General features: G+C 40.5%; 2 protein-coding genes across 3 annotated transcripts; one reads left to right on the top strand and one right to left on the bottom strand.

Annotated features, from left to right (window-relative positions):
• Positions 1 to 451: 451 nt before the first annotated feature.
• Positions 452 to 27018, top strand: LOC125776437 (hemolysin E-like). 2 transcript variants are annotated; one of them, XM_049448320.1, is made up of 3 exons: positions 452 to 3103; positions 3183 to 3404; positions 24571 to 27018. In XM_049448320.1, exon 3 carries the CDS (start codon positions 24592 to 24594, stop codon positions 25507 to 25509), a length of 918 nt encoding a protein of 305 aa, XP_049304277.1. In that variant the 5' UTR covers positions 452 to 3103; positions 3183 to 3404; positions 24571 to 24591; the 3' UTR covers positions 25510 to 27018. The 2 variants fall into 2 exon arrangements, with proteins under 2 accessions (XP_049304277.1, XP_049304278.1); XM_049448321.1 differs by lacking the exons at positions 452 to 3103; positions 3183 to 3404 and adding an exon at positions 24007 to 24114.
• LOC125776168 (uncharacterized) lies at positions 16517 to 17828 on the bottom strand. The gene is made up of 2 exons (XM_049447063.1): positions 17674 to 17828; positions 16517 to 17605 (listed from the first exon to the last, which is right to left on the bottom strand). The coding sequence occupies exons 1-2, from the start codon at positions 17737 to 17739 to the stop codon at positions 16517 to 16519; spliced, it is 1155 nt and encodes a 384-aa protein (XP_049303020.1). The 5' UTR covers positions 17740 to 17828.
• Positions 27019 to 27467: the final 449 nt, after the last annotated feature.

Below are 27467 nucleotides of genomic sequence, written 5' to 3'. Positions count from 1 at the left end.
GTTTCATAACTTTCCATCCAAAGTTGGTTTGGTGATTCTTGCGATTATGACTTATAAATCGGTACAACTGAGGACAACTAACGAACCTTTAAAGTTGTTTGTCTGAATCCAAAGCAATATCCGCAAATACTCGTACTTCATATTATTTATTAAGATATGCAATTACAGCGTTCTAATGAGTATACTTTGAGACCTTAATTTGATCGCTCCCACTTTAGTAATTCATGGCAGAGGTAGCTGACATACCATACATAACTTTGAAATTTTAAATTATTATGAATGTTTGGAAACAATATAGAACAGATATAGTTTTCAAAGAGAACACTATAACTGTAGACCGGTTTCTTTTTAAAGTTAGTATTGATGAGCTCGGAAATTTTTATGTTCTAAGGAAACTAAGCCTTTAGAACCCGACATCCGATTAGTTATAACGAGAACATGCACTGAATTAGAAAAACTGTCTTGAGACTTTCGATATAGAAGGATAAGTGGATAAAATCGATTTTGCTCAATTTAAATTAAGTTTCGTCGTAAAGTTGTTGTGAAAAAATTTTGTAAAATACATAAATGAACACATTCAAATTCAAATTTTATCTGCTTTATACAACTTTGTAGTTTAAACGGAGGTTATTTCTTATGTTTAGCACAAGGCAAGTTTCGCAACTCATTTTACATATCCACAGCCAATATCCATGCACACGTTTCACCTGAGTTCCAAATTCGTGATCATAAAAATGACGCTGGAATAATTCCAAAATTAATTAATCTGACTCTTGAATAGATGCGGATACTCCCAGCCTTCAGCTGTTAACATTCTATGTTTCTTGCCATTTTCATTATTACACAACACACCAGTATTAGCTTAATAAAAAGACAAAACAAGCAAATGGAAACCATAAATTATATGGCACTTAAAATAAACGAACTTTCTAAAAAGAATTTCTCTACGAATTAAATGCAGGAGAGATCGAAAGATGAAGCGTAAGCAAAAATAATAGCCACAGCTATGAAGTGTTTGCAGCAGAATTTAAATTAAATAAACAAGTTTCAAAATCATTTTGAGTTATTTAGAACAGATTGAGTTATATTAGTTAAATAAACAAAAAAATATTAGTTACATTTAAAACAACAATCGTTGTATAAAAAAATTCTACAAAACAAACCTCAAAAAACACGTCGAAAAAAAATTTGAATTGAAAGTTCATTAATTGTGCAACTAAAAACAAATCAAGGTCAATTTGGTCAAACATACATGGACGCGCATGCGCTCACACTTCGCTGTTGCCTCTCGTGTCAAACATTGAATGCATCACGCAAATGACTATTCAGTAGCTATCAGCTTTCAAGTCCATAAAATAGTTAGTTGCTGTCCAAATAAAAAGCAATTAGTCGCTCATAAACGATAAAGTTACTTGTTGAAGTTAATTAAAGTAATTTAATTAAAATAATTAATTTTATATAAAATTAAAATTGATGTCAAATGTTTATCAGTTTTTTTTTTTGTATGATTTCTAAGCATTGATACACATCAATACATATCTACATATATGCAATATATGCAATATATAAAAAAAAAACTTGCACTGAAAAGGTGGCTCTGGAGGTATAGTGCCCAAAAAATAAGGTGACATTTGAATTTAAACTGCCCGGAGGAGAAGGCGCAGAAGAGGTGGGCAACGCCCCCTCCCAGATGCTGGCCAACCCAGCGGGTGTGAGGATCCACGCAGGAAAGGGATGAGTGGCTCCACCATGAGGTGGTACTTACGGCACCTCCGCGATGGAAAAACCCCGGAGGCGGTGGAGGCTCTAGCCAGGAGCAAGAGCCAATGGAGCAACGTAACCCCGGCAAATGGGCGCGACAACAACGTGCCAGCTCGCGCGCAGGGCAGCGGTAGCCGCGGCCGAACAACGCTGACCGTAAGGCGGGGCGACAGCAGGGCATTGTCCGCAGGCCCCTGTGCTCAGGTCGAAAAGCGGAAAAGCGGCCAAATCACGCCGCAGGAGCCCCCCCGATCCAAGAGGGTGTGGGGCGCAGACGCAAAGGCAGCCGGGGGCCAACAATCTGGACCGGCTCCTCACCGGGTGGAAGAGGGGCGGCGCGGGTATGCGGATTCTGTTAGAGGCATCCGCATGGCTGTTCTGCCTTCCAAATACCCGGCGGAGTCGCTGAAACCGGAGGAGCTCACCGTGCTGCAGGACATCCTCATGGACGAGGTGTCTAAAGGAGTGGATTACACGGCGTTCTTCCTGGGCATCGACTTCAGGGGAGGCATGATGCAGGTAGACTGCCACGACGAGGCGTCCACTGACTGGCTGAGGGAACACGCTCCAAAGCTGGAAGGCTGGACGGGCCCTGTCCTCTGTGCGAAGAGGGTGGAAGATGTGCCAATCATGCACAGCATGACAATATTCCTCCCTGGGAGTGGGGACAAGACCTACGAGCACGCCTTGGGCCTGGTGAGGAACCAGAACAGGGGACTCAGCATCTCGGCCTGGTGTGTTGCCGGCAGCAGAAAGGAGAAGCTAGGTGACATGGAAGGATGGAGTTTGCACGTATATAAACGACGAGTCATATAAGTATGTCCGGGCCGCGAGCTTCCGCCTGTTCTACAGGTACAGCACGGTCGTCATGCGGCTCTACAACCCTGCTGACACCGGGAGCAAGGAAGCCAAGACGCCCGCACCTCCACGGGACAAGGGCGTCGATAGCCAGGCAGTGCCGGAGTCCGCCCCGGAAGGAACAAAGATGGAGGTGAACGAGTCATCGGAGCAGGCCTGCGGGAGCAGGTCTGGACAGGCAGGGCCAGGAACGACCACAGACGTCCCCGATGATGGCCGGAACATGGAGCTACCCTCAAAGCAGGAGCTTCTGAACGGACTTGGAGGCCCAATGGACAGCAACGCGGTTGACGGCGGGGTAGAGGATCTTTCTTTCCTCGAGCCCAGATTGTGATGGCCGTCAACATGGAAATTGCCCAAGTGAACCTGCATCATGCGGCGGCAGCCTCAGCTGTCATAACAAGCAGCTTCACTGCGGAGAAACTGGGCACACTGCTGGGTCTATAAAGGAGAGGTAAAGGGCCTTAAGACGGAGGCAAACAAGGTAATCTGGGACCTCTCTAGCGAGAGCCCTAGGACGTGCATAGTTGTCAGAAGCAATATTGATTTCTTTTGCATTTCAGAGTTTCTGACGCAGGATTTGGTGGCGGTGCAGACTAGGGACACTGAGGACAAAGACTTTGTCCTGACCTCTGCTTACTTTCCAGGAGAGGCAGCAACGGCACCCCCGGAGGCGGTGGAAAGGCTGGTAGAGCACTGCAGTCTACACAAGCTCCCCCTTATCAACGGCTGCGACGCGAACCCCCACCATACGGAATGGGGCAGCACCGACTGCAACGCGAGAGGTGAGTCCCTGTTAGAATATGTAGTAGGTAGAAATTTAGCGATATAGAATGTAGGGTGCGAACCCACATTCATAACCATAAGCAGGAGGGAAGTGTTGAACATCACCCTCAGTAATGAACCTGCAACAGGGCTGGTCTCGCAGTGGAGAGTCTCAACGGAGCCTTCCCTTTCGGACCATAGAATTGTGAGGTTTGCGCTGAGGGCAGGGGTCAAGCTGTTCCCTCCTAGACGCAACCCCCGAAGGACCAACTGGAGTCCCTTCAGGGAGCGGCTAGATGAGGAATTGAAGAGGAAGGGGCAGACTGACAGGAGCGCCACGGGCCAGGGAGTGGAAATCAGATTGAACGTTCTTAACGGGTCCATCATTAACCTGTACAATGACAGCTGCCCCTTAGGAGTACCCACAGACAGGCGCAATTGCTCTTGGTGGACAAGGAAACTCGCAGACCTAAAGAAGAAGGTACAAAGCCTATTTAATAAGGCTAAACGTACAGGGGTCTGGGAGGAGTACAGGAGCAGTCTGACACTATATAACAAAGGGATCAGGTCTGCTAAACAGGCTAGCTTTAGGAGATTCTGTGAAAACATCTCCTTCACACCAGAAGCTGCCAGGCTGCACAAAGCTCTGGCTAAAGGGAAGACGGACACAGTGCTAGCCATCAAAAGGAATGACGGGATATTCACGACCAGCGCGGAGGACAGAGCCACAGAGCTCCTGCGTGCTCACTTCCCGGAGACTGTTCCGGTTTATCGGTGTCCGCCCGTAACTGAACACAGGCCATCCCGCACTGATTGGGCTATCGCTAAACAATTGTTTACTGCGGACTCGATCAGGTGGGCAATGGCCTCGTTCGGAAGGTTCAAGTCTCCGGAAGTGGACGGCATCTTCCCAGCGCTTCTACAATAGGGTGAGCAGATCCTGATGCCATACTTGATTGGGCTGCTGAGGGAGAGCCTAGCCTTGGCCTACATCCCTGAACCATGGAGGACAGCTGAGGTAATCTTCATACCGAAAGTAGGAAGGAAGGACTACTCTTTGGCCAAATCTTTCAGGCCAATTAGCCTAACCTCCTTCGTACTGAAAACTATGGAGAAGATAACAGATCATCATTTAAGGTCGAAGGCGCTGAAGACTGCACCCCTACATGCGGCTCAGCATGCATACAGAGCTGGCAGATCAACTAAATCGCAATTTTCGACAACAGGCCTTCCGGAGCGAGGCGCATCTTCGACCACCTCTACACCAGAACGAAAACGTTGAAACCATCGTTGTGCGGTGGAAATGGAAACTGTATCGGGTCCATAAACTGCACAAATTTTATTGGCGGCTTGAGATGCATTTTTGTCTTTATCGTAGTAGTACTGTAAAATATGCCGTATTTTCTCTTTATTTTGCTCCATGTTTGCGACGCTATAACTCACGAACGACTTAAAAGCAACGACAATCAATCAAACACGTGTTAGCGCGTGAAATGAGCTTTCCAAAAAGGTATAGCATGACCCGATGCGACGAATAAAACTAGAACTACGCGCTTTCAGTGCCAACTAGCGAAAATACCCCAAGACTTTTTTGACAACCCAATATTTTGTCCTCAAACTCTAACCCATAGTTGGGGGTTAACGCCAAGTGGTGAGGATGCTAGATTTGCTACTTCCTCGAACATATTTCTCTAAGTGTTTCACTTTCTCATTGAAATCTCCGGCATTTTCCACATGACCTATACAAATACCATAACGCAGTTTTACACGCCAAGAAATTTTGACGCAAATTATACAGCATTTTTTGTTGTTCTAAAGACTTTTCATTACATTTACCAAGTCGTATGGCATAGGCAAAATTAAAAATTTAAAAATCAATAAAAATTTTCTGTAAAGTTGAGAAAAAAGTAAACAAAATGATTTAGCAGATTTTTCAATGCAGAAATTGTTTTATACTCTTGCAACATGTTGCTACAGAGTATGTATTGATTTTTACAAGTTGTCGGTTACATCCGAACATATGCCTTCCTTAAATGTGGTTATTCACTTGGCTGATAATTGGATGGTCGTGGGCTTAAGCCCCAGCTATTTCAATTTTCTCTCACCTCGCTCTTAAACCGAGGAAATTTCGTTTCCTTTAACTTTTTTCGTTTAATTTGTACCATCCATTCACAACATATATGTACATATAGGCTTTGTACCACTTGTAGTCTTATGTTTTTGATAGAACGGAATCACTGTTAACCTTTTTCAACGTTCACAAAGATTCCGCACACGAAATCTGAGTTAAGACAAATATCGTTTTATAGCATCGTAACTGTTCATCGGCAGTACAATTCTACAGCAACAAAAACCCAGTGTAGTGAGAGGAGTTGACATTTATTGGACAGGTTCCAGCAAAATGTTTACATTGGATTGACATCAATACAATGTTATAATAATCCATTGTATGGCTTCCAAGGACGCCTCAAATAGAAGGTCATCGCTATAAAAATATTACATTTCATGGAGCTGGCTTTGCGCAATGTCAATATGTAACGACTGTAACCGGATGCACGGATGCTAAAACTATTAATACTTTACAATGTTATTCGTTAGTTATGTTAATTATTAAAAGCTCGACAATGTTAAAAGCTACATATGTTAAGTTTACATTTTTGATCATTTTAAATTCACCACAGCTTTACTCAATGTTTAAATACTTATAACTGTAATCCTTTTATATTAACTATGCTCAATTTGACTATTTAAGTACCCTATTAATTTGAATTCAGGTCATTCGAACTGCGACCAATAAAGATTACGCATCTAAAATTCAAAGCTGCGTGTTATACTTTCTTTGAAAGCTACGATTGATATAACTTAGACACAAGTAGACAGCATTGGCTCTTGTGGCTGGTTTTATTGATCAAGGTCAAGTAGAATCACCTTAGGGATTAACTACTTCCCTACAATTGGCGCCCAACGTAAAGTCAAATAAAATTTGCTTAAAACCAAACGCTTGAAGACAAATTTTGGCTCTTGCGGCTAATTATAAAAGGAGAAACGAAAATAAATTAACAATAAACCAAAAATTCTTCAACAACAAAAATTCAGCTGTGCATTACTGTGGGCTTCGTTTTGCTGAGAAGATCACCTGATTCGTGTGTTAAATTGTTGCTGCATTCAAGTATAGAGTTGCTGTTGTTATCCCTCGAAGGTCCCGCAAAAGGCACACTGTTGTTGCATAGAAAACATTGTTTGTCTACTGCGTTGTTAGTGTTGTTACTTTGCCAAACTACCGTTGCATACTTTTGGGCTTAAGTGCATTGCTGCTATATTTTCCTTTCTTTTGCGTACTGTTACTGATCCTGTTAATAAATCGGACAATATCCACCTCAACAAGTGCATAAGAAAAGTTGATTTCGATTAGCACAAAAGTTTTGATTATTTTTAATGAGCAGGAAAAGGCAAAGGCTTAACACAGAAATGGAGACTAGCGCAGATGTTGCTAACCCTAATGTTAATGTGGATGTTACAGCGGATGTTAACCAAACAAATAATCTATCTAATGTTACGTTAACAGACAATCAGTTTAGGCAGCTGCTAGGAAATCTACACGTACACGTAGATACTAGGGCTACTTTTAGTAAATGTAGCGTGCGTTTTAATGGTGGGAGGAATACCAGCAAAATTGAAGATTTTATAGCTACCGTCCTAGTATACAAAGATGCAGAAAATATCACGGATGAACGCGCTTTGCTGAGTTTGCCTCTATTGCTAGAAGGTTATGCGTCTTCGTGGTGGCAGGGCGTAAAACAAGAAGCGGAAACGTTTAACGACGCCATTGCTTTGCTGCGAAAGGCATTTTCTCCCCCGAAACCAGGCTGGCGTATTTTTTCTGATCTAAATCAAGAAAAGCAGAAATTTGCTGAATCAACTGATTCGTTTATATGCAAGAAGCGACAGTTATTTGCTCAACTTTCCGAAAAACTTAGCGAAAAAACTATGATCGATATCACTTTTTCGCAATTGCTATTGAAAATACGAGAAAAGGTGCCTCGTGAAAGCGTAAGAACTTTTAACGAGTTGCTAGACAAAGCACGGGAGGCAGAATTATTATTGGTTGAAAACAAAGAAATAGACACCAGCAAAATTAGCGAAGCAACAGACAAAATTCCTACTCGTTGTTCTTACTGCAGGAAGAAGAATCATTCTGCAGAAAATTGTTTTAAAAAAATTGAAGCAGAGAAAAGAACCACCCAGAAAATGAAAGAAACCGTCTTTAGCTGTTATGGTTGCGGTACACCAGGTTACTACAGATCAAACTGCCCAAATTGCAACAAGAAAAACCCACTACGTAGTCCCGAACAGCTCGACTTCAACACAGTTGTAACCACCGTAATAGGTAGGAATGTGCCAACCGTCGACATCAATATAAACGGCATAAAAGGTGAAGCGTATTTAGATACGGCTGCAAGAACCAGTGTTGCAAGTACACAACTGTATAAAAAACTGAAAGAAAAATATGTTGAATTTCAAAAAGTTTTGCGGAAATTAAATTAGCGGACGGAATAGCTCGTCAGGAGATGGTTTACTCGACGATCGTCGACATTTTAATTGGCAAAAGTTTCAAACGTATACGATTTATTTGCTTAGCGAACGCTAAAAACAATCGAACGTTGTTAGGTATTGACTTTCTCGAACAAGCAGGCATAGTTATGGATCTTGCACAGCGCACATGGCATTTTAAGGATGACCCTAATACTGTTTTCGAGTTTAAGATGCAAGAAACTCAAATACAAAATTGCGTATCTATAGCAACAACGAGCGCATATACACACAACAGCGATTATAAGGCAATAGATGAATTTATGTCCTGGTTCGAAAATACCAATAATAGTGACGCTATCACTGCAGATAGTTATGTAGAATCGTCATACGAATACTCGCCAAATGCAATAAACGACATATAAACAGGTTATATAGCATCAGATTTCGAAACACCAGAACAATTCGACTTATTTCCACCTATGAAAAAACTGAAAAAGAGTAGTAAAGCTGAAGCGAGCGAGGGATCTATTATCGAAATCAGCTCTGTTGAAATAAAATTGCGTCCTGATGAAGGTGTGCTTTTAAAGGAAGATGAAAAGAGTATTCTGGAGACTATGTTTGTATGAGCATAAGAAAATTTTTGAAGATGCCGTACTACCAATACCGCATATTGAACATCACATAAAAACAGAGGCGCATGGACCTATTTCGTCGCAACCTTACCGAATCTCGCCGGCAATGAAAAATAAATTAAAGACTGAATTAGAGGATATGCTGAAAAAGGGCATAATAGAGGAAAGCGAATCACCGTGGTCATTTCCGGTTATACTAATACCGAAAAAAGATGGCGGAGTGAGACTTTGCGTGGATTATCGGCGATTAAATTGCAATTACCACGACAGATACATATCCACTACCGCGAATGGATGACTTGCTTCATGCAGCAAAATCAACACCGTTCATGTCTACGATTGATTTGAAAGCCGGATATTGGCAAATCAAAATGGCAATTGATGACAAGCCGAAAACTGCATTTACAACCACTTTCGGAATTTTCGTTTTTAATAGAATGCCTTTCAGACTGAAGAATGCTCCAGCCACGTTCCAGCGACTGATCGACACATTTCGATCCAGATTACCACATATTTTGATACTTGCATATTTAGATGACATAATTATATGCTCAAATGATTTTCACTTACACATGCAGGACTTACGACAAACACTCTCAAAACTGGAAGACTATGGCATTCAGTTGAATAGAGCAAAACGCGGTTTCTGCCGAGCGGAGATAAAGTATTTTGGGCACATTTTGACCACAAAAGGACTAAAAGTTGACAACGAGAAAACAGACGCTATTATCAAACGACCATACCCGAGAAATCTGAAACAACATATTTCCTTTCTGCAAACATGCTCTTGGTATCGACGGTTTATTCCTAATTTTGCGGATGTGTCAAAACCTTTGTCTAAGTTGACGAAGAAAAATGTGCAATGGAAATGGACGTCAGACGAAAAGAATGCGTTCGATAACCTTAAAAAATTTCTCTCGTCGCCACCGGTGCTGCAACAAGTTGATGAAACTAAACCCTTTGTTTTGAAAACTGACGCAAGCGATTATGCGCTCGGAGCTGTTTTACTGCAGGGGGAGAACGAAGAAGAACACCCAATTGAGTATGCCAGCCGTCTTTTACTTCCGGCAGGGAGAAATTACTCTACAACGGAACGGGAAACACTGGCCGTAGTTTGGGCCGTAAAGAAATTTCGTGGCTATATTGAGGGAGCAGAAATTACAGTATTGACTGATCACCAGCCGCTTAAATGGCTTTTTAGTTTAAAAACTCCTACTGGACGCCTTGCCAGATGGGCTTTGCAACTACAAACGTATAATTTGAAGCTGGGGTACACAGCAGGCAAACAAAACATTGTTGCAGATATGTTATCACGTCCACCGTGTTTGACCGAAAACCATTCTAACATAAATTCTTTTGAGATAGATTTTCCTCGCAAAAGCGCTGAAGAATTCAGAAAGGAGCAGTTAGAGGATGACGAACTGAAGGGCATCGTAGAATCGTTTGAAAAAGACGATGAAAACGTAACCAGACATACTAGTCGTGGATACATTATGGTAAATGGCGTGCTGCACCGATTCTGTTCAGACGAAGATTCAGAAAACGGCCAACTTGTAGTACCCAAATCTTTAAGAGAAACGGTTTTAAAGAAATTTCATGCTGATACAACTGCAGGACATTAGATGAGCACAGATGAGCCTATTGGAATACACCATGCAACAGCACTGACGCTATATGAAGGACCAAATGCTAAGCCGAAATATCTACACAGAAGACTAGGACGACCAAAAGCTGCATGTTCATCTGCAAACACAACGACTAACAATAGCATGCAACAATCTATGTCACACAACAACAACACAGTTAATGCCCACAGTAATCATACCAACCCATCAATTAGAGTTCTACGTCCGCGAAAATAATATTTGCTGACTTCATCATCGGGACGATTTCTGAGTCAGAGGGGGAGGATGTAACGACTGTAACCGGATGCACGGATGCTAAAACTATTAATACTTTACAATGTTATTCGTTAGTTATGTTAATTATTAAAAGCTCGACAATGTTAGAAGCTACATATGTTAAGTTTACATTTTTGATCATTTTAAATTCACCACAGTTTTACGCAATGTTTAAATACTTATAACTGTAATCCTTTTGTATTAACTTTGCTCAATTTGACTATTTAAGTACCCTATTAATTTGAATTCAGGTCATTTGAACTGCGACCAATAAAGATTACGCATCTAAAATTCAAAGCTGCGTGTTATACTTTCTTTGAAAGCTACGATTGATATAACTTAGACACAAGTAGACAGCATTGGCTTTTGTGGCTGGTTTTATTGATAAAGGTCAAGTAGAATCACCTTAGGGATTAACTACTTCCCTACAAATGGAATTTTATGAACTTTCTTAATGTGCTGTTGGTTGTGATGTTACACAGCAAATGAGGCATAGAATATAATTAAATTTTAATTTTTGGTTTTGAGATAAAATATGTAATGAATAATTCAGTTGCAAATGCACTAACACTTAATTTGAGTCGACCAAAGTGCAGAAAAAATCTGAATTAATATTAATTATATATTTTGTCAACTAAAACCACATTAATAATGCACTCTATAAATAAATTTTATACCATGAAAATTCAAAATTAGTTTGTATTAGTCCGAAGTCCGCAGTCCGAAGTCCACGAAATACATAAATATGTCGAAAAAGAGAGCGATTTGTGATCAAAAGCAAGCCGTCACAGTCAATCGCATTTAATTTAGTGCTATGCTGCTTGGTTTAATTGATTTAAACTAGAGGCATCCATACTCAATCACAACACTTCATTCAACCTCAACTAAAGTATCTGAAAGAATTAATAGACTCAAGGCTCAAATTTAAGGATCACCTGGAATACACTGCAGGTAAAGCGAATGAAATCCCGAACGCTTAAACAAGAATGATTGCAAATAAAGGCTGCGTGAGTTTCAGCCGGCGATTGTTACTCGCAAAGGTAATGAGATCGGTTGTATTATATGCGGCTCCAATATGGATCTAAGCGCTAGGCATTACAGCATATGACAGACAAATAAGCACAGTGCACAGGCTGTCGGCACTAAGAGTTATCAGTACTCTCCGAACAATATCAAGCGCCGCCGCTAAAGTAACAGTAATGCCCATTGACATTCACGGTGGCGAATACGAGAGAGTACAAACGTTATCAGAGTCCTATGTGGGAGCCAAAAGAGAAGAGAGAGTCAAAAGCTTAACAATATGGCAGCAGCGGTGGTAAACCTCACTTAAATGGTGTTGGATCGACAGACTGATATCGGACATTCATTCGTGAATCAATAGACGACATGGGGACATGGATTTCCACCTAACCCAAATTCTAAGTGAACATGGGTGAAAACTGAGACATATGGAGAAAATTATGCGTCCGTAAGTCTGTGCCTTGGAGGAGGCTTAAATATCTTATCACTCTCTCGAAGCAATACTTAATAGGTGGTTTCGTAGGAGAGTCTGGAATTGGAAGTAGTTTAGGTTTAGCGGACTGAAGCACTGAACTCTGATTTTTCATGCTTTCCTTTGCATTAAAAAACAAACAAAAACAAGAAAAAGAAGAAGCCAATATACCCTTCACAGGTGCATTTCTTTTCGTAACTATATGTTCAGTTTGTATGGAAGCTATATGCTATAGTAATCCGATCGGATTTTTTCGGAGATTATATTGTTACCTTAAGCAGTAATCCATGTCAAATTTCATGAAGATACCACGTCAAATGCGAAACTTTTCCATACAAGCCGTTAATTCCGATCGTTCAGATTGTATGGCAGCTATATGCTATAGTAAGCCGATCTGAACAATTTCTTCTGACCTTACATTGTTGCCCTAGAAAATAATCTGTGCCAACTTTTGTGAAGATTCATTGTCAAATGTGAAAGTTTTCCATACAAGAACTTGATGCTGACCGTTCATTTTGAATGGCAGCTATGTTATAGTGGTCCGATATCGGCAGTTCCGACAAATGAGCAGCTTCTTGAAGAGAAAATGACGTTTGCAAAATTTCAGAACGATATCTTAAAAACTGAGGGACTAGTTCGTATATATACAGACGGATAGACAGACAGACGGACATGACTAAATCGACTCAGCTCAACATACTGATCATTTGTATGTATATATGTATATACTTTATAGGGTCTTCGACACTTCTTTCTGGGTGTTACAAACTTCGTGACAAACCTAATATACCCTGTTCAGGGTATAAAAGAATCATCAGTTATTTTATGAAAACGATGGAACATTTTTTTTTTTTGAAGAAATATAGTACTGCTTCGAAAATTTTAGACTGGACACCCCATTCTTTCATTACGTTACCGATCTGAGTCAAGTAGCAATCAAGCTAGTAATCGGCCAGAAATATCTTGAAAAGCAAGGCAGCAGTGGAAAGTGTTGCCAGAAGCAAGCAACTTCACTTCCACTGGGTGCCAGGCTACAAGGGCATCGAGGGCAACGAAGTAGTGGACGAGATTGCAAAGAATGGTGTACGGCTAAGTTTGGGAAACGCATGCATTGCCTATACGACGAACTGGACAGAAACAGGGCACAGAAAGTCAAAACCCAATGGAACTAGCTACCTGAGTGCAAAACTGCAAAAGTTATTTGGAAAAAGGAACATGATCGGAATACTAATTGGTCACTGTCTGGTGGCGACACACTCTCGCAAAATGGGACTTACAAATACAAGAAGACTGCAGGAAATGTCTAAAGTAAGACACTAGGGAAACAATGGAGCATCTCTCGATAGTAAAATATACAGGAATATCACTTTAAGCATGCAAGTTGAAGATCGCAATTCTCTCATTTAAAGAGCACTTTTCAGACTCCAATTATTATCGAAATGTAAAGTAAGAAATACTTATGTAATAAATGAACGTGCGGGATGGGATAGATAGCGAGAGTTGAAGAGGGAAGCGAGACGCATTTGTAGACAGAAAAAGAAAGAGGCCGAAATGCGTGAGTACGAAGAGCTTGATAAGCTGGCCGACAGGGGTAATGCTCGAAAATTCTACGAAAAGATGCGGCGGCTTACAGAAGGTTTCAAGACCGGAGCATACTCTTCTAGAACCCCCCAAGGTGATCTAGCCACCGATGCCCAGAGCATACTTAGATTATGGAGGGAACACTTCTCCAGCCTGCCGAATGCCAGTGAACACATAACACCAGGAGAAGGCGAACCCGATTCCCCAATCGATAACGATGGAGCAGACGTTCCATTACCCGGCCATGAAGAAGTTCGAATAGCAATTGCCCGCCTGAAAAATAACAAAGCGGCAGTGGCCGATGGATTGCCGGCCGAGCTATTCAAACACGGCGGCGAAGAGCTGATAAGGAGTATGCATCAGCTTTTTTGTAGAATATGGTAGAACGAAAGTATGCCCAACGATTGGAATTTAAGTGTGCTATGCCCAGTCCATAAAAAAGAGAGACCCCACAATCTGTGCCAACTTCCGTCGGATAAGCCTCCGCAACATCGCATATAAGGTTCTGTCGAGCGTATTGTGTGAAAGATTAAAGCCCACCGTCAACAAACTGATTGGATCTTATCAGTGTGGCTTTAGACCTGGTAAATCAACAACCGACCAGATATTCACCATGCGCCAAATCTTGGAAAAGACCCGTGAAAATAGGATCGACACACGCTACCTCTTCATCGATTTTGAAGCTGCTTTCGACAGCACGAAAAGGAGCTGCCTTTATGCCGCGATGTCTGAATTTGGTATCCCCTCAAAACTAATACGGCTGTGTAAACTGACGTTGAGCAGCACCAACGTCAGGATCGGGAAGGACCTCTCCGAGCTGTTCGGTACCAAACGAGGTTTCAGACAAGGCGACTCCCTATCGTGCGACTTCTTCAATCTGCTGCTGGAGAAACTTAATCGAACAGGTATAATCTTTTATAAGAGTGTACAGCTGCTGGCGTATGCCGATGATATTGATATCATCGGTCTCAACACCCGCGCCGTTAGTTCTGCTTTCACCAGACTGAACAAGGAAGCAACGCAAGTGGGTCTGGCAGTGAACGAGGGAAAGACGAAATATCTCCTGTCATCAAACAAACAGTCGTCGCACTCGCGACTTGGCTCCCACGTCACTGTTGACAGTCATAACTTTGAAGTTGTAGATAATTTCGTCTATTTAGGAACCAGCATTAACACCACCAACAATGTCAATGGAAATCCAACGCAGGATTACTCTTGCCAACAGGTGCTACTTCGGACTGAGTAGGCAATTAAAAAGTAAAGTCCTATCTCGGCGAACAAAAGCCAAACTCTATAAGTCGCTCATAATTCCCGTCCTGCTATATGGTGCAGATGAAAAGTTCTGCGAAAGATTTATGGTCCTTTGCGCGTTGGCCATGGCGAACATCGCATTCGATGGAACGATGAGCTATACGAGATATACGACGCCATTGACATAGTTCAGCGAATTAAAAGGCAGCAGCTACGCTGGCTAGGTAATGTTGTCCGGATGGATGAAAACTCTCCAGCTCTGAAAGTATTCGACGCAGTACCCGCCGCTTGAAGCAGAGGAAGAGGAAGACCTCCACTCCGTTGGAAGGTCCAAGTGGAGAAGGACCTGGCTTCGCTTGGAATATCAAATTGGCGCGCTGTTGTTGACTCGGCTATAATCGCGTAAGCGGTGTCTACGCCAGTAAAGAAGAAGAAGAAGAAGAATTTGGACAATATTGTGTTCTAAAGCAACAGTCAACAGACATCTTTCTCGTTTAAAAAGTCTTTATACTAATCCGACTTCTTTTTAGAATTTAAAGATAAGTAATGGTAGCAGCAGTTTGTTTGCTAATGCACCGAGGCACAAAGTTTTATTTCCCTTCTTCACGATCACTTTGATTTGGAGGAAACTTTGCCAAATGCATTGGTAGACGCGGAGTGTCAAGAGCATATGTGTAAGTGCTATTTAGTATATATACCTACATATATATATAGTATATGTATGTAAATACGTGTATTTGTATATTTCGGTATATGCCCGTTTTTCCGAATTCGTTTTTTCGTCAGCGCATAGTCCGAAAGACCGAATTTCTTATTATGAGAATTTACGAAAACCTAAATTCTACATTCACGAAAGACCGAAATTTAGATTTTGACATTTATGTACTTCTAAAAAACAGCTGCTCTTTGGAATAAGTACATTAAAAAACGAACCTATCGCCTCGTCGTTTGCGACGGCGACGGCAATCATGCATATGAATGCGTTCGTGCGTCTGCGACAGGTACGCATGCGGTTATGTATATGAATGCGTTTATGTCTTCGTGAATTTTACTGGAGTTTCAAGCTTATTTGACTGTAGTTTTTAGTCATGAATCGCTCATATGACTATACTATTGATCCATATGAGTGTTCAATGATGGATAACGTTTTTTTCATAGTTTTACGAACATACCATATTCACATGGTTTGTTTGACATGCACGCTAACTAATGCAGAATGAGATATTATGTCGAAATAAATCCCACTGTACCATGATTATTTCAATATTTACATTCCTGGTAAGATTACTCTTTTCTCTTTATTTTATGATACATGAAGATTTTTTCTGTGAAATTCACCGAGATATAAAATTTTGTTCGTCACTCGATTTTCAAGCATTGATAAGCAACTGCTTACAACTGACCAACAAGTAATTGTGATAACATTCTTACGGCACTCAGCTTCATTTTTTCATCCAACAAAATTATGAAGCATTTTTTTATTCATTATTTTTTGTCGCTATATTGGCTTGTGATTTGAAAGTTGCACGTATTTTCTAATATAGTCAAAAAAAGCCAAAGAATATAGGGCAATGTAGAAAATAAAGTAGATATGTATATGTACATCTTTTAATTCTGTGTAATTTTATTTATGAAACAGAAACATTTGATTGATACTTTCGAAAAATTCAACAACTTTGAATTTCCATCAAACTGTGTATACATTTGAAAACTGAATATTCATAATTATAAATTTTTTCAATTTATGCATATAATTGCGAGGTCGTAAATGGTTTACAATTGGTTTTCAATGCTCTGGCAGCATTCTTCAGTAAATTATCAGTAGAAGCGCCACGGTTATTTGGTGAGGATTGTTGATTCTTCCCCAAACCCTTTACTTCCAGCCCGTCTATGCTGCTGATGGTGCTATCTATAGTACGTTTATAATCGTTAAAGAAATTTTTAGTTAATTGAAATTGAGCCAAGACGCGATCTCTATATTGAACATAAAGTTGAGCATCGGCAGTTGTTTGTTCGGTGGTTGATTGTTTTTGTTGGTTGTTGAGACGTTGGCTATGTTGTTGTTGGTTGGTAAGTTGTCTGGGTTCTTGTTGTTGGTTGTTGAGATGTTGGCCATATTGTTGTTGATTGGTAAGTTGTCTGGGTTCTTGTTGTTCGTTGACATGAGTACCAACAAGTGAACCTACTGCATCCGCAAGCTTGGTTGATGAAAGCTCCTGTTGTAAGAGCTCTGGATTTTTTATATATGTTTTCATAGCTGTGACTAATGTGTCGATAAGACCTGTACTGTAGCGTTTATTCTCATCGTTGAGTAGTTCTTGCCTCAACAATACTTCAAACAAGGGACTTTGTACGATTGAATCAGAATCAAATTCGTTTAAAATGTTTGACACCAAATCTGAAGCACTGTGCAACGTGTCCGTTGTTTTTTTCAACTTGCTCACCAAGTCTGCAGCAAAGTCTATATCGAACAAACTATGTAAAACTTTATAACGCGATTCAGTGTCATCTGCAACGAACGTTTCTAGAAATGCGTCCAGTAAGATATCTGCACTACTGCACCATTCATATGTACCGGAAATAACATCGACGGCACTATCACGATATGTGAGAATTAAAGGACGAATACCAGATACAAGTGTTTGCACTTTAGGCGAATACGTTGCACTGTAATCGTTCAACTTCTCAGTTTCGTCACTTAACTTTTTATCAGTTTTGAAACGTTGTAGATCAGTCTTCAATTCCCGAACGAGATGGCTCTGGCTCTGCAATTTATTCAAGTATAGATTTGACTCTACACTTTGTGTTTCGGTTGGCGGTTGTGCAGTTGTCTGTTTAAATGATAAAAAAATTATAAGATTCAGAATAATATATGATGGAATGTTTTTGTTTCAATTACCTGCAGCACAGCAGCTATGGCGAAATTGCCAAGTATAGCGGATAATGTTATAAACAACAGCTTCATTTTGAAGAAAGATTTCTCTCAAAAAGACTTTACTCAGAGTACTTTTCACAATAAGCGTCAATGAGCGACTGAAGTTTACTGTAAACTATTTTGGCTTATATAGCTACTTCATCATACTCTCACAGTCAGTTTGTTTCCGTGAAATGGACATTATCTTGCTTGCTTGTTACTTTTTTTTGGCATCGTACGATGTACAGACCTTTGATACTTTTATAATTTTATCAACTAAGAACAGATTTCAGTTGAATGGGGACAACCTACATGGGCGTTCAGTAATCGAATCAGTTCGCAGAATTTGAATCGCTATTTTGTTTTTTCCGTTTTCGACATGAGCTCTTATTCCTCGAGCTCATTCCTTATCACTCAATCCTTGGTAATTGAGTGCTTGTGTTGTTTTCTGAAATTAAACTGGTATCATTTTGGAGCGTCTCTTCACAGTTTCGACGAAATATTCAAGTGCGCTACAGACCTATGATTCCTATACAATTTCATCAACCGAGCGGATGTTTCTGGGCTAAATAAAATTTGTTTACTTCGGCTCTTTGTTGTCGTGCAATATGGTCACGCACGCTATAGACTGACGATTCCGGGGAATGGATGATTACATTTTTTCATGGAACTGTAAATTGTTTTTCGTCATTTTGTTTTTCGTTCTGTTTTTTCATGGAATTTAACGGTCATACGGGAAGGAACAAAGGCTGAGTCGGTGATTGAACTATTTGCCAACCGAGCGAGCATCACTGTGACAGATAAGGGAAAAAAACCCAAATGAGAATCCAGTGATGTCGCTGATCATTTCTCGGATGTACAATTTTTTAACAGTTTGCATACAGGGCAATGTAGAAAATAAAGTAGCTATACATCTTTTAGTAGGGGAGCCCAAGAGGGGACTTTTGCAGTTACTTAAGCGTGTCAGAAAACTATATGGGGAGAAACATTGCACCTTTTTATGTACCCCTACCAAATATGAGCCCTTAATATGGTGGCGTGCGTTGGGGGGGGTTCGTCAGATTAGAGAAAAAAATCGATCCTTCGAGCGCGTCAGATTAAGAGATATTATGTTAAATGCATGAAGACGAGTGTATATTTCAATATTCTGACAGTTTGAGAGTGGCTTAGAAAAATAGCAGGGTGACAAATCTGTAAAAAAAAACGTTACCTTGAAATACTCGAGCGCGATAGATTTTTTTTTTTTTCATTTTAAAGGTAATTCTGTCAGAATCACCAAAATCATATAATCTGACAATTTCCGTGGGGCGATACAATCGCCGACAAAAGGTCCGCTTTTAATTCGTTTTTTTTTTTTTGCTAACAAAGTCGTCGCCAAAGCAACGGGTAAGTGCCGCTGTTTTTTTTTTTATAATCAATCTTTCTAACATCCATTGTAAAAATGAGTGACGTTAGTGTAAAATGTGTTTTCTGTGGCGAAGAAATTTGCGGAAAATTCAAAAAGTTTACTCCACAAACTTTAAATAAATGTATAACTGTTTTGGAGTATCGCAAAGCGAAGCCGGTTGTCAGGAAACCGAGCACCGTTTATGCTACTGTTGAACTGTCAGAAGAAACCTCATTGAACGATTGCTATCATACCCAGTGTTATAAGCTTTTTACAGCACTTAAAATACTATCTGATTTTGGAAGACAAATTCAAATTGGTACAGAAAGTGAGCAGGCACGTGTTAATGTACCAGAACTTTCTGGAGACAGTCTCGAGATATCTACTCCCAGCACTTTCATAATAGGGGCTGTTGATAAAATAGATGAGTAAGTGTTAATGTAATAGATTATTTATTCTTATTCTTAATTGGCGTAGACACCGCTTACGCGATTATAGCCGAGTCAACAACAGCGCGCCAGTCGTTTCTTCTCTTCGCTACGTGGCGCCAATTGGATATTCCAAGCGAGGCCAGGTCCTTCTCCACTTGGTCCTTCCACCGGAGTGGAGGTCTTCCTCTTCCTCTGCTTCCCGCGGCGGGTACTGCGTCGAATACTTTCAGAGCTGGAGTGTTTTCGTCCATCCGGACAACATGACCTAGCCAGCGTAGCCGCTGTCTTTTAATTCGCTGGACTATGTCAATGTCGTCGTATATCTCGTACAGCTCATCGTTCCATCGAATGCGATATTCGATGTGGCCAACGCGCAAAGGACCATAAATCTTTCGCAGAACTTTTCTCTCGAAAACTCGCAACGTCGACTCATCTGTTGTTGACATCGTCCAGGCCTCTGCACCATATAGCAGGACGGGAATTATGAGTGACTTATAGAGTTTGTTTTTTGTTTGTCGAGAGAGGACTTTGCTTCTCAATTGCCTACTTAGTCCGAAGTAGCACCTGTTGGCAAGAGTTATCCTGCGTTGGATTTCTAGGCTGACATTGTTGGTGGTGTTTACGCTGGTTCCAAGATAGACGAAATTATCTACAACTTCAAAGTTATGACTGTCAACAGTGACGTGAGTGCGAAGTCGCGAGTGCGACGACTGTTTGTTTGATGACAGGAGATATTTCGTCTTGCCCTCGTTCACTGCCAGACCCATTTCTTTTGCTTCCTTGTCCAGTCTGGAGAAAGCAGAACTAACGGCGCGGGTGTTGAGGCCGATGATATCAATATCATCGGCATACGCCAGCAGTTGTACACTCTTATAGAAGATGGTACCTTCTCTGTTGAGTTCTGCAGCCCGAACTATTTTCTCCAGAAGCAGGTTGAAAAAGTCGCACGATAGGGAGTCGCCTTGTCTGAAACCTCGTTTGGTATCGAACGGCTCGGAGAGGTCCTTTCCGATCCTGACGGAGCTTTTCGTGTTGATCAACGTCAGTTTACACAGTTATTAGTTTTGCGGGGATACCAAATTCAGACATTGCGGCATAAAGGCAGCTCCTTTTCGTGCTGTCGAAAGCATCTTTGAAATCGACGAATAGGTGGTGAGTGTCGATTCTCCTTTCGCGGGTCTTTTCCAAGATTTGGCGCATGGTGAATATCTGGTCGGTTGTTGATTTACCAGGTCTGAAGCCACACTGATACGGTGGTTGACGGTGGGCTTTAATCTTTCACACAATACGCTCGACAGAACCTTATATGCGATGTTGAGGAGGCTTATCCCACGATAGTTGGCGCAGATTGTGGGGTCTCCTTTTTTATGGATTGGGCAGAGCACACTTAGATTCCAATCGTTGGGCATGCTTTCGTCCGACCATATTTTGCAAAGAAGTTGATGCATACTCCTTATCAGTTCTTCGCCGCCGTACTTGAAAAGCTCGGCCGGCAAACCATCGGCCCCCGCTGTTTTGTTGTTCTTCAGGCAGGTAATTGCTATTCGAACTTCTTCATGATCGGGTAATGAAACGTCCGTTCCATCGTCATCTATTGGGGAATCGGGTTCACCATTTCCTGGTGTTCTGCTTTCACTGACATTCAGCAGGCTGGAGAAGTTTTCCCTCAATACTTTCAATATGCTCTGGGCATCGGTGGCTAGATCACCTTGGGGGGTTCTACAGGAGTATGCTCCGGTCTTGAAACCTTCAGTAAGCCGCCGCATTTTTTCGTAGAACTTTCGAGCATTACCCCTGTCGGCCAGCTTATCGCACGCATTTCGGCCTCTTTCTTCTTCTGTCTGCAAATGCGTCTCGCTTCCCTCTTCAACTCTCGGTATGTATCCCATCCCGCACGTGTTGTGGTCGATCGTAACGTTGCGAGGTAGGCAGCCTGTTTTCTCTCCGCTGCGACACGGCACTCGTCGTCGTACCAGCTGTTCTTTTGCACTTTCCGAAAACCAATGGTTTCGGTTGCAGCTGTACGTAAGGAGTTTGAAATGCCGTCCCACAGTTCCCTTATACCGAGTTGTTGACGAGTGCTCTCAGAGAGCAGGAGTGCAAGCCGAGTAGAAAATCGTTCGGCTGTCTGTTGTGATTGCAGCTTCTCGACGTCGAACCTTCCTTGTGTTTATTGGCGTTCGTTTTTTGCTGCACAGAGGCGGGTGCGAATCTTAGCTGCAACAAGATAGTGGTCCGAGTCGATGTTAGGACCTCGGAGCGCACGCACATCTAAAACACTGGAGACGTGTCTTCCGTCTATCACAACATGATCGATCTGGTTGGTAGTTTTTCGATCCGGAGACAGCCAGGTAGCTTGATGGATCTTCTTATGCTGGAATCTAGTACTACAGATAACCATATTTCGGGCCCCGGCGAAGTCGATCAGCCTCAACCCATTTGGGGAAGTTTCCTCGTGGAGGCTGAATTTACCGACCGTAGTACCAAAGATACCTTATTTACCCACCCTGGCGTTGAAGTCGCCAAGCACGATTTTTATATTGTGACGGGGGCATCTCACATAAGTGAGCTCCAAGCACTCATAAAAGGCATCTTTGATCACATCGTCCTTCTCTTCCCTCGGGGCGTGGGCGCAAATCAGCGATATGTTGAAGAACCTCGCTTTGATGCGGATTGTGGCTAGACGTTCATTCACCGGAGTGAATGATAGTACTCGGCGACGGAGTCTCTCTCCCACCACGAATCCCACACCAAACCTGCGCTCCTTTATATGGCCACTGTAGTAAATGTCACAAGGACCTACTCGTCTCTGTCCTTGTCCCGTCCATCGCATTTCTTCGACGGCGGTGATGTCAGCCTTTGTGTTCACGAGGACATCAACCAGCTGGGCAGTGGCACCTTCCCAGTTAAGGGACCGGACATTCCAGGTGCATGCCCTCAATTCGTAGTCTTTATTTCGTTTGCCATGGTCGTCATCAAAAGGGGGGTCTCTCATCCGAGTCTATGACTATTCACTGGGGGTGTTTTTTACGTGGCGGGTCCCAAACCCAGCGCACAACCCTATGCAGGGGATGTTTCGCCTTCTCACGTTAGCTCGCCTTCAAACGGATGTTCTTAGGCTACCCAGAGGATACTTGGTCAAAGACCGGAAGTCGTGAGCTGCTTGAGTCACATGTAAAAGAATCGTTTCTGGCCACTCCCAAGTGAATGGCAATCAGAGAACTTTCCTCACTTGCGTGAACTTTTACACATGACTCCATCCTCCGTCACTCTTACCAAAAAAGGCCAAAGAATACAGGGCAATGTAAAAAATAAAGTAGATATATGTACATCTTTTAATTCTGTGTAATTTTATTTATGAAACAGAAACATTTGATTGATACTTTCGAAAAATTCAACAACTTTGAATTTCCATCAAACTGTGTATACATTTGAAAACTGAATATTCATAATTATAATTTTTTTCAATTTATGCATACAATTGCGAGGTCGTAAATTGTTTACAATTGGTTTTCAATGCTCTGGCAGCATTCTTCAGTAAATTATCAGTAGAAGCGCCACGGTTATTTGGTGAGGATTGTTGATTCTTCCCCAAACCCTTTGCTTCCAGCCCATCTATGCTGCTGATGGTGCTATCTATAGTACGTTTATAATCGTTAAAGAAATTTTTAGTTAATTGAAATTGAGCCAAAACGCGATCTCTATATTGAACATAAAGTTGAGCATCGGCAGTTGTTTGTTCGGTGGTTGATTGTTTTTGTTGGTTGTTGAGATGTTGGCTATGTTGTTGTTGGTTGGTAAGTTGTCTGGGTTCTTGTTGTTGGTTGTTGAGATGTTGGCCATATTGTTGTTGGTTGGTGAGTTGTCTGGGTTCTTGTTGTTCGTTGACATGAGTACCAACAAGTGAACCTCCTGCATCCGCAAGCTTGGTTGATGAAAGCTCCTGTTGTAAGAGCTCTGGATTTTTTATATATGTTTTCATAGCTCTGACTAATGTGTCGATAAGACCTCTACTGTAGCGTTTATTCTCATCGTTGAGTAGTTCTTGCCTCAACAATACTTCAAACAAGGGACTTTGTACGATTGAATCAGAATCAAATTCGTTTAAAATGTTTGACACCAAATTTGAAGCACTGTGCAACGTGTCCGTTGTCTTTTTCAACTTGCTCACCACGTCTGCAGCAAAGTCTATATCGAACAAACTATGTAAAACTTTATAACGCGATTCAGTGTCATTTGCAACGAACGTTTCTAGAACTGCGTCCAGTAAGATATCTGCACTACTGCACCATTCATATGTACCGGAAATAGCATCGATGGCACTATCACGATATGTGAGAATTAAAGGACGAATACCAGATACAAGTGTTTGAACTTTAGACGAATACGTTGCACTGTAATCGTTCAACTTCTCAGTTTCGTCACTTAGTTTTTTATCAGTTTGCTCACTCTTACTGTTTGGTATCGTATACGACTGCGTACGCTATATGAAGTATATAAAGCTTTATAGTCGAGTCAAATCTTCATTTAAACAGTTTCATCAGTCGAGCACGGACGTCGGTGATTTCAACAAAATAATAATAATTCTGCTGAAAAGAATACTCGAAGGTTGGTCTTAGAAGTGTTCGTTTATATTTCTATCATGTATTCATGAAATTGATCAAGTTCTTTGTGCTTATAATATTTTGTGGGACGATCTTCAGAAGCCAAATGGTATAAAACCAAATAAATGTCCGAAAAATTTACATTTATTGAAAGTTTGTTTAAGCTTTCGTTCCGAATCGGACCATCTTCAGAAAGAAATTATTTAATTTGAAGACACTCGAAAAAAAATCAATCACCATATATGTGTTTGTGTTTTATGTGTTATGTGTTTCGTGTGTCTCCAAAATAATTCCTTCCTGAAGATGGTCCGATTCGGACCGAAAGCTTGAACAAACTTTCGATTAATGTAATTTTTCGGACATTCATTTTGTTTGATATCATTTGACTCCTGAGGATCGTCCCTCGAAATATCATATCATGTATATTCATAACAACCAATGTTTCCAATTTTTTCCACAGTTTGATTCTGCTCTCTACACGATGAAGGCCGCATTGCTTGTCCTATTTGCCGTTGGCTTGTCATCAGCCAGAACTATAACTTACCACAACGTAAACATATCTAGCGATCAACCCATTTCTGACGAGGATTTATTAAAAAATTGGGCTCAATCCATCGAGGTGTTCGATCAAAGCTTGGACGACTACATAGACTGGGTGTCTTTTGACAAAATGTTCGAAGAAATGATCAATCATAGTGGGCAATATAGCGTCTGGAGTATAGGGAATATTAGAGCCTATTTTCTTAAAAGCCGTGATCTTTATTACGACGCAGTAGCTAGTGTATTCGAATGGTGTTCTTTAATCGACACTATGATGACGGCATTTGTTAGCTTATATGAAGATTATAGCGACGAAACTAAAGAGCAACAAAAAGAGTTGATTGTAGCAAGTTTAGATGATGGAATAAACAGAATGGGAAAAGCTATCGGTCTTTTAGATGACAGTCGAAATCATGTTAATACTGGTATTGTAGACTTGACGAACGTCATATCTAACGTTTCTGCAGCTTTTAGAAGAGATGAAAGTGAGCATACGACTCAAATTAATAATTTAGATAAGAGTGCTATGAATTCTTTGAGTCAAAGTTTTTTTGGGGGAATAATAAGCCTCATTATGACGGAAACAGTATATAAACCCGAAGCACGGAAAAAATTCGAGAAAATTGAGGGATCATTTAATTTCATGAGAGATAAAATTCAAAACGCGATCAGAAAGGCCTTAGAAATTAAGGAAAAATTGTCACAAGAAGTAATATACATATCAGGACTAAGAGGAACGGTTAAGGGAAATAAACTCATTTTCTCTGAATCGTTTCGAATTCGTATTGTAACAACTGCTGTTAATAAATTGAAAGGTCAATGCAGCGCTTATCAAACGAGACATGGAAAAAAGCAATAAGAAAATTTTGCCAATTTATATTTGAAATTACATTATGTTGGTAATTTTTAATTCCTTTTCTCTCAAGTAATGTTATAAATTGTACGAAAAAAGATGTTTCAATAAAGTTTTTACCTCAATTTATCCTACTCAAGTCATGTATTTTGCAATTTTCATAATCTTAATAGGAATAAATACCATTTAGACAGTTTGGTGTCGTTTCACTGCATGACTGAAGACCATGAAAGTATAGTGAATCTTTTGAATGTGCATCACTTAGATATACATAAGTTGATGGTTCCATCCATCCATCATGTGTTACCAGTCTTTCTGTAACATCCCAATAAATCGTTGAGCTTGGTGCTGCTCTTGCTCTAGACATTTGCACGACATTGCATTGCTCGACATAGTATTCTCGAGTCGTACAATCATAACTTGTCCAAATACCTTCGCATTTGCCACCGATGATCAGATTTGTTGTCGTCAATTTTAAATTTTCATTTATACCAATGCCCATTGGTGAAGGCAGCACTACACTAATATTGCTTGTACTTATCAGCTTCTTTAACCGAGTCATGTCTTTATGGGCATTAATTGAAGCTATTAGATTACGTCCTATATTCAGCACAAATTTTTCATCAAAATCATTGTCATATGAGTTCGATTTGAATTGACTTTCACTCCACATCGATTATTATCAGAGCGATGATTCGATTCCATTGTTATTTATTTAAAACTAGTCGATATTGTGGTAATTTTATTGAGTGATATGAGCAATTCATCTTGAAAACTCTGCAAAACTGCATGACTCGGCAACAAATTCATTGTTCGTTCATCTGTGTCTGCACAGTCAATCAAAATTCATGCAATCACTCCGCATTTGAAAAAGTCTGCAAAGCCCTCAACTTGTGCTGTAATTTTTTGTGTTATCCACGTCATCTTACAGTATTGAGCATTCTTGAAAAAATTTAGGTACTACTCCAGAACAGCGGTTCTTCTCTTTTCTGCACAGGTACCGATTTTACTGACGTCATGAGCGTCTCTCATTCCAGTATATATAGCCCCTACTTATATTGGCAGATTACTGCAATTACAAAACAGAAATACCCAGAGTGGTATAGCGAGGCTGGAGATTGCCTCGAACATAGGCATCAATTTTTAGATTTTTTAATAACAGTTTTACTGTTTAAAAACGCGAAATGGCTGGCACACCAGCAGGAAGCGCTTCATAAAAATGAAGTTAGGGCGAGGTATTACAACAAAAGAGAGAAGTTAAAAAAACTGGTAACGTAGATTGTAGGCCATATTCAATTTCTAGTAACTTCCGTTGGATAAAAGGTAAAAGAAATACATACAATGACTTCGTTCTTTTTTCTCTCATTTCAGATTCTTCAAAAACTAATAAAACTAATTTTCTTTCAGGGTAGAATTAAGTTGTAAATAGTTTGTAGTAGTAGTTTTAGTATTAGTTATTGTTAGTTTGTAGTTAGTTTTAGTAGTAGTTACGTAGTACACGAGCCAAGTAAGAAAAAAGCTGGTGAAAAATACCTAATCTTTATTGATTAGGTTGTGTGAGAATTTGTGGTTGAAGGTAGACAAATTCTGAAAATCGTGTTTTACTAAAATTATATTTTCTTAATAACCTTATATATGTATTTTTCTATTAAAATGAATTTTCTTTTTATTTTTCTTTTCAGTTTTTCAATAAATTTAAATAAGTTTTTTAATAAATTCAAATAAGCTTTTAATAAATTTAAATAAATTTAAGTAAATTTACATGTATTTTCATTTATATTTAATTATCAATAAATTTTTTAAAAATTATTTGCCCTAGTTGTTCATTTTATTTTCTCACACATTTCAGCCGATTTTTGTATAGAAGTTTGACCGGCGTAGAAGCAAAATGCGAAACAATCATACATATGTACATATATTATGTCGTTTGCACATTTTTCTGTATGTTTGCAAAAGCAAATGCT

Source organism: Bactrocera dorsalis, chromosome 2 (assembly GCF_023373825.1).
Source record: "Bactrocera dorsalis isolate Fly_Bdor chromosome 2, ASM2337382v1, whole genome shotgun sequence".
In the NCBI taxonomy this organism is placed as follows: domain Eukaryota; kingdom Metazoa; phylum Arthropoda; class Insecta; order Diptera; family Tephritidae; genus Bactrocera; species Bactrocera dorsalis.
The sequence above is the reverse complement of the archived record's forward strand: the minus strand, read 5'-3'. Positions and strand labels throughout refer to the sequence as shown.

Excerpts from the sequence above, each read along its gene's own strand:
- LOC125776168 (XM_049447063.1), bottom strand. The coding sequence starts at position 17,739 with ATGAAGCTGTTGTTTATAACATTATCCGCTATACTTGGCAATTTCGCC. Across the intron at positions 17,606-17,673 it reads CCATAGCTGCTGTGCTGCAG|ACAACTGCACAACCGCCAAC; the intron begins GTAATTGAAACA and ends TCATTTAAACAG.
- LOC125776437 (XM_049448320.1), top strand. The coding sequence starts at position 24,592 with ATGAAGGCCGCATTGCTTGTCCTATTTGCCGTTGGCTTGTCATCAGCC.